At 36.3% G+C, this 7,574-nt stretch overlaps 1 protein-coding gene across 1 annotated transcript; it reads left to right on the top strand.

Moving 5' to 3' along the window:
• Window positions 1-3,451: 3,451 nt before the first annotated feature.
• LOC130697757 (ubiquitin-related modifier 1-like) lies at window positions 3,452-4,617 on the top strand. The gene is made up of 5 exons (XM_057520563.2): window positions 3,452-3,542; window positions 3,612-3,679; window positions 3,738-3,819; window positions 4,059-4,107; window positions 4,189-4,617. The coding sequence occupies exons 1-5, from the start codon at window positions 3,520-3,522 to the stop codon at window positions 4,255-4,257; spliced, it is 291 nt and encodes a 96-aa protein (XP_057376546.1). The 5' UTR covers window positions 3,452-3,519; the 3' UTR covers window positions 4,258-4,617.
• Window positions 4,618-7,574: the final 2,957 nt, after the last annotated feature.

Genomic DNA, 7,574 nt, shown 5'->3' on the forward strand with positions numbered 1-7,574 from the left:
GTTCAATAAACAAAAATTGTGAAAAATGAACTTTATTTAACGGGATATTAGCAATAGATAAATACTAACATAATCCGAAATCCGATAGCTACATAATAAATAATCAAAGATTAACTAGCGTATATACGCTAACATTGTTTCATATGGGCAAACCTTATAGAAGGTCACGGTTTCAGCAACCTTTATATATTCCAACTTCCACGGAATAGGAAGTGGGAAATACTTTTTGGAAACTCAATAAAGATTTAGGAACATGGAAATTAAGCGTAGAAAAAGGCCCACTTTAAAATTTGGAAAAAAGTGGGCCTTTTTTGTATGGGCCTTTTTCGTCTGGGCCTTTTTCGCGGGCCTTTTTCGTCTGGGCCTTTTTCGTCTGGGCCTTTTTCTCCGACCTCCTAAAAAAACACCCACGATCCGTAAAACAAACCATTTCAAATTAACAATCCAAATTTGTTACCTTGTGAGTGCAGTGGTATGCAGCGGAAGACCTGAGGATTCCTTTGTCATCACAGTTCTAGATTGACGAAGACGTTTGGCTTTGGCAGTTCGACGTCTTTCAGTTTCAAGAACCGTGGAGGTAGTCGGCGGTGTTGTCTGGCGAACCACAATGTGCGTCAATTCGTTTGCTGATTTTGTTTCGGCTTCTGCTGATGGCGTTCCACACAATAATAACTGATTTTCTTCTTCAAGATTCTCTACCATATCAGTTGCTGATTCCTCATTAATACCATTTGCACCAAAAGCTGTAAGAAAGAAACTATATAGTAACAAAAACTTAATATTGTCACTTTGTTGATAATAATACAAAAATTGTTATTTCACTTAATATTAAGACCTACCTTGTTCTTGAAGATTGCAATCAATATCATCAGCTGTGCCTCCATACTGAATGTCAAACACATTTGGTGGAACAGTTTTTACATTGCGAAGGCCTGATAAAAAGTTAACATTACTGAACGGAACATTCCACACAACAACATACATAGTTACACTCAAGCCTGGCAGTCACCATCATCCAATATTGGTTGAAATCTTTCAGTGGTTTAGACGTATTGTGTATGTCATGAGTTTTCTTGCCAAATTGTTTGAATCTTCATGTTCCAATTTTTTTGTTCGGAAAGTAAGTGAACAGTAAGATTTCAGCATCAACATCCCTAGAAATTTGTGATGCCTAATTAGAAGAAAACAATAGTTACATAAATATAGAAACAAAAGAAATTCTAAGGGTATGCTAAGACCAGAAATTCCATATGTTCCAAACGTTTTTGGTTAGCATTATAGTCAGAAGTGTGACAGTCCCGTCTTCTAAACGATTTTCCACTTTCACCGAGCTTCCCCCTCTTTCTAACACGTTTACGGGCTGGCTGTTCTTCATTCCGGTTATCACTATCACTATTTAGTTCATTCATTTCCAATATTTATTTGGTTTACATTTAAGGTTTTTTTTTTAAATTTCCGCCGGAAAAGAAGGAAGCAGACAACAGTACCAACAACAAACAATTGACATGCGCCACACGCATAGTTGTTTAACCGGTTTAACTTTAACGGCTTAACCACTAAACTAAACTAAATCAAACCCCTAGTGGCGACTCCAAACACTTTGCTCATAAAGAAAACTGCAGGCGCGATTATGTACTAAGTAGTACATACTAAGTATACATACTAAGTAGTACATAATCGCGCCTACAGTTTTCTTTATGGGGAAAGTGTATGTTTTCACCCCTAGGGCTTTGATTTGGTTGCTTTAATGGCTAAACCGTTAAAGTTAAACCAGTTAAACAAAAATGCGTGTAGCGCATGTCTTAATTTTTTCAAAGCGAATATTATGAATTAGGTTTATATAAATTTATATTTATAATATTATGATAATGTACATAAATGTTACAATATAATAAATACACATATATACAGTATATTACAATTATATATATATATTTATACATACGTACAATTATATTTATATATTTATACATACATACAATTACAATATATATATTACTATTATATATATGTACAATAGTTATGGTAATTGAAATAAACGAATATAAGAGAAACAATTTTTTTATTACTTGTCAGCAAAATTAATTATGATATTCGCTGATTTAATATATAAATAATATAAATATAATATAAATCGATGGCCCTTGGTAAGGGCTATCCATTTTTAGATAATTGTAATCAATATTTTCAAATCGAAAAAATCTTAAACGCAAAATGCGTTTTTGTTGTTTTTCGATCTAAGGTTCTAATGGACGCAACCGATAAAACAAAAAAATTGATGTTACACTTGAACTTTTTCGTTTTCCGAAAATTTAACATAAGTTTTATAGAATTAGATAGCTCTTGATAAGAGCTATCGATTGATGCAAAATTTGTCAATTTTAACTGTTTATTTTCTTCATAAATAATTATTAAAGGATTTCATGATTTTAGAAGGGGAGGGGGTGTGTGAAAAAGACGAAACTTTGCATTGATTGTTTGATGCTTAATCTTCGTCAAAACAGGAAACCATTATAATATTTTTGTTCCTGGTGATTGAGGAACAAGTTGTTCTAAACGTTTATTTTTAAGATGCTATATTTAACCCCAAAAATTACGTTTGAAAAAGTGGTTTTTGATAAACCATTATGGCGGCCATTTTTTTACCATTGCCAATTTTCAAATTTTAAAAAGTGTATATAAGTGTAAAAAATTTTAATTATACATATTTACATTTTGTTTGTGTCTAGAAAATTTCAGCATTCCGTCTTATATTAAAAATTAACTAGATAATTTAAATAAATTTATTTCATGGGTTCTCATTTAATTTACAATTTTAGGTGTCTTTTTTCACATTCCGCATGGAAAACCACGTTTTATCGCGACTTCCGCGTGGAAAAGCTCCAAGCAGACAATATTTAAAAAAAACAATTGACTAACGCCCTGCGCGTTTATCATTTACCCCATAAGAAAAAGTGCATCTGCAACTATGTACTACTTAGTACATATGTAGTGAGACCATGTTGCCTATCTGGATAAACTGAACCGAAAACAAAAACGACCCGACAGATCGTCCAAAAAGCTGCTCGGTTGGTTCCGTGCCAATCGCTATCCTGTTCGTTACGATCGGTTCTAATTTGCAGTAATCGGGTAATCGGGGTTGTAATCGGGACAAGCGCTTTGATTTTATTGGAATAACCAAGACAACTCCATCCAGTATGCTCTACATAAATCGACAGCTTGCATTCGGGGTTGCATCCTCAATTTTAGATCTGGTTTGAAACAAGATAGATTCCGGGTAAAAATTTTGAGTCGAATACACGGAATGGAGCATGGACTTTATCAGAATCGTAAACATGGGGCTCCTGCAAAATTATTGGAGATTCCGACCCAGTTCGCGCCTGTAAGTCCGCAGTTTACTCGGATTTCAATTCGCGTCCGCACTTTACCCTAACCCGCCAAGCAGTCGACAAATGTCAACCAACCAGATTCAGTAGTGACACGTGAAAGTATCGTCGCTCGTCGGATTTTGATTCTGTCATGGAAGTTTCCTTGAATTTCAGGTGGAAAATTTTTATATTTCAGCGCTTAACTGGCAATTATCAATGAAATGTGTAATATGATTTTTGTAGTGGTGGAGCTGAGTTACTCTTTGGAAAAATCAAGCATCATACAATTAATCTGCCTGCTGAGGAAGCGTGTGAGTTTGTTTTTTTTATGAATTTCATGTGGTTGAACTAATTTTGCACTTTTTAAAGGGAGTATGAGGAAACTGCTTAATTGGATAAAAGATAATCTATTGAAAGAGAGACCTGAGCTTTTTCTTCAAGGAGATACAGTGTAAGTGAACTTAGCCTTTTGCCACTTTGTTGAAATCAAATCCTAAAATATAAAAAAAAAAATGTGTAGCAAGCAATACACTATAATAAATTTCGTGGACATATCCCAATTGGAATTAAGCCTACAAAAATATATATTTTTTAAATCCACGATGAAGTGGTGTAATTCAAATTTGTCTATTTTGGTAATTTATCGTTGTTGTACTGGAAAACAAGAATTCATTTTGTTGTTTAAATCAGGAGACCTGGAATTTTAGTGCTTGTTAACAATGCTGACTGGGAATTAGTGGTAAGATCAAGAAAAGAAAATGCACCTTGCAATCATTATTCATATAAGCTGCATTTCATATTTGAAATTGAATTTTTACAGGGACAGCTGGATTATCACTTGCAGAATAAGGATGACTTAGTTTTCATATCAACACTTCACGGAGGATAGATGGTGACCTTACTCATTTTTTATTTGTCAATTTGACAGTGTCTTTCATCCAAATTTGTGAATACATTGAACCAAAAAGGATCACTTGTGTCCCTCTTAAGCAGGTTTCTGTGTGCCTGACTTGACATCCACAAAGTAGGCATAACTTTCTACGTTAAACCTGGTGTTGGTCACAAGTTATCAACCTCATCCTTAGTTCCTTACTATCGTGTCCACCATCGTCGTACTATTTAATCACTGGTTCATTTTTGCAAGTAATTTGTTTGGGTGTGAAGCGAAAACTGAAGTTCTTTCTCTCTGCGAATTAAAAATATATTCAAGAAATGCGACCATGTGTGTTATACAAAATATTGAATGTTGCATGGGATGAAATTTCATTTTTCTTTACGCTTACATTGCGTTCTAATTACGTTACAAAGTCTTGAAAGAAAAACCATTGTATCGGCGAAAAGTTGTTGCCAGATGTACCTTTGTTTCAGCTTTTACCTTTTTCAGAATTATTTGGCATGATTACGTTTGCTGCTCTCTGTTCACCATTAATCACTTTGGTAAAAACATGCGATAAATAATAGTTATTTCCCACGATAGGAAATCCGCTATGGCTCAAGTTAGCTTCAGAGCCAATGCTCGTACTGCGCGACATATTATTGTTGCTTGGTTGATCAATAGTCGACACAGGAAAACTTTTTCATTTATTTATTTTTATTTTGTTTTTTTTTTTATTCTCTACAAGTCTAACCGAACATGGAAAAGGTTGGACCTATCCAGCAGTTTGCTATTTACCAATACCTTATCTGGCCAGTGCGTATAGGTCAAAATGAATGAGAAAAAAAACGGTAATGTCCTACTGCAAAACGTGATAGGGAGCGAAATCATTTTAAGATTAGAATTACCAATGTAAAAGAAAAACTGCGCCGCATGCTCAGCGTTGTACAGTCCATCAGAAAACGAAACCTTCCTTTTGTCAGCTGATATTTACACTGTAACATACTCTTCGATAAACTGACGTCGGGATTAAAGTACTTGAATGTCGCATGTGGTGAGAGAATGCTGAATTTAGTATTTATGGATATGCAATTTGAGCAATCTATTTCCGTTATGTTATAGGGACTTTTGAAGGAAGAAAAAAGGTATTTTGAAGAGACTTTCTAAGGAAGCAAGAAACTTTACAAATGGACAAATTAAATCTTTACGCGCCTACCTTAATGCAATTAGCTTGTCACGTATGTCGTTTCATACGTTCATGTACCGGCCTGAAGTTATTTCTACATTAAAGGCATTATCGAAGGCTACACCCTTTGTTTATCAAGCCAATCAAGATTTACTAAAAACTATGATGATTGACCTCTCCTAGAACCTTTGCTAATCAAGACGAAAAGGAAAGGCGAACGGAGCGACTACCGGCACGGGAGCAGTTCTACCACCATCTTCGCTGCAGGTTAATGGCCATGGATACGACTGGTGCAGACGTTTGGTGGATGGATGCCAAATGGGAAGGAACAGAGGAAGAGGCTTCTATACTTTTTATCATCAACCTTAGCATCTAACAAAACGAGTGGCTTTCTCATTCGTCTCTCCTCTCTGTCTTCTCCTTGTCTCCTCTTCGTGTACTGTATGGTCTCCTCTTTTCGCTTCTTGGCCCCAAGTCTCAGATTTTATCCGGTAGCCCTTCAGAGTCTTGTAGGCGTGCGAGAACACGATTGCATCGCATCGCTACGGAAAATGTACCTATCTTCTTTCTTTCTCGCTGGGTTTTCGCCCTCTAATGATTTTTATGACCCTTACCCCTGCCTTCCCACCATCGCCGTACGCACGTAAAATGGTAATAAGATGGAGTAAAAGATTTCCGGTTAAGTGATCTTGCATTCTTTCTAATTAACATCCAGTCCATTTACCATCGGCTTCCATTTGATGCAAACGAGCCGACCATTAAAGCATCCATAATGAATTTGTTTTACAAAATGAATACGAGAAGGTTTCTTAAAGAAACACGATGATGTGAAAACGAATAACACCGCGTAGATTTCTTGGGTAGGAAACCAAACCGTAAGTTTTATTTTTCGTCCAGTTTCTGGATATAGGTAAAGCAGGAAGGGGTCGACTGATCGATTTGGATCGGAGCTGTTCTGGCTCAGAGCCAGATCATATGCTGAAGAAATATTTTTTTTCCCTTCCTTTCCCTTCCTATATGTATATATATTCCTTTCTTTCTCTGGTTCTAGATTCCCCGCCATTTCAGACTAACTGACTGAATTCGATAGCAGTGGGTTTTCATTTCTTTACACAACCAGGATCGAATGAATTTTACTAAGGATTTAGAAGATCCGTGGCACCAGCGATGGTATGACTTCAGTGCTACACATCAAACATCGAATTAATCAATTCGGTGTGTGCCGTGTGGAAACTTTCAGTATCGTAGCCCGTGTTCGATGTTTCTCTATTCTTTGTTGACGTTACGTATGCGGCATTGCCGAAGAAAACCGAAAGAAAAAGTTATAGTCAAATTAAACTTTGGTTCTGTCATTGCAATACCCTCAACTGATTACACAAAGTCCGAGACACATTTGGATTACTGTGTACGTCGTAAACAACTCAAACAAAGGATGCTAGGGTTAGTAAACGGAAACAAATTCATTGGGTTGAGTCTACAAAACTACGTTGGGTTGGATGGTCGTTCTCTTCCCTTCCCTCTTGTACGTACCTACTGCTATGTGAGGCATGAGTGTTGCACAAAAAAACGCGTGAGCTACGAAGATATTCAAGATCATTCTTATGCTAAGCGCATCCACAGTTCATGGGAACGGTATCATCCAATTCGTTGGGAAAGGCTACCCGTTTTGAATCCAAAGCACCGTTTGGAACATCGAACCAATTCCCGCCGTGGGGAAAAGAGGGGTGGATAAATTCTTCCGGTTTTCTTTAGACGATAAAAAGGAATGAAATTATGGCGGGCTTGTTAGAACGGATCATATTCGACATGAATAAAAAAAGTTTAAATACAAAAATTATGGATACACAGTTACAAGTTGGCGACCGTTTAGTGAACATGTCTATGCCAAGATTTTACTGTTGGGTATACTAATAACCGCCAATGCTTCATTGCAGGCGTGCGCTATTGAGGAAGCGGGATAAAAGCAACCAATCATCGGAAATCCAGATGCAATATATGTAAATGAAGACGGTTGATTATGATTACAAATGCCCAAGCGAAAAGCAATAATATTTCAATGAAAGAAGATAAAAGTAAAAGCAATTTGGCCTGACGCATTCTTTGGAAATTCTATAGGCATACAGGCAATAGTTTTAAAACATGTGAT

Source organism: Daphnia carinata, unplaced genomic scaffold (assembly GCF_022539665.2).
Source record: "Daphnia carinata strain CSIRO-1 unplaced genomic scaffold, CSIRO_AGI_Dcar_HiC_V3 NW_026453053.1, whole genome shotgun sequence".
In the NCBI taxonomy this organism is placed as follows: Eukaryota; Metazoa; Arthropoda; class Branchiopoda; order Diplostraca; family Daphniidae; genus Daphnia; species Daphnia carinata.

Excerpts from the sequence above, each read along its gene's own strand:
- LOC130697757 (XM_057520563.2), top strand. The coding sequence starts at position 3,520 with ATGGAAGTTTCCTTGAATTTCAG. Across the intron at positions 3,820-4,058 it reads TTTCTTCAAGGAGATACAGT|GAGACCTGGAATTTTAGTGC; the intron begins GTAAGTGAACTT and ends TGTTTAAATCAG. Across the intron at positions 4,108-4,188 it reads ATGCTGACTGGGAATTAGTG|GGACAGCTGGATTATCACTT; the intron begins GTAAGATCAAGA and ends GAATTTTTACAG.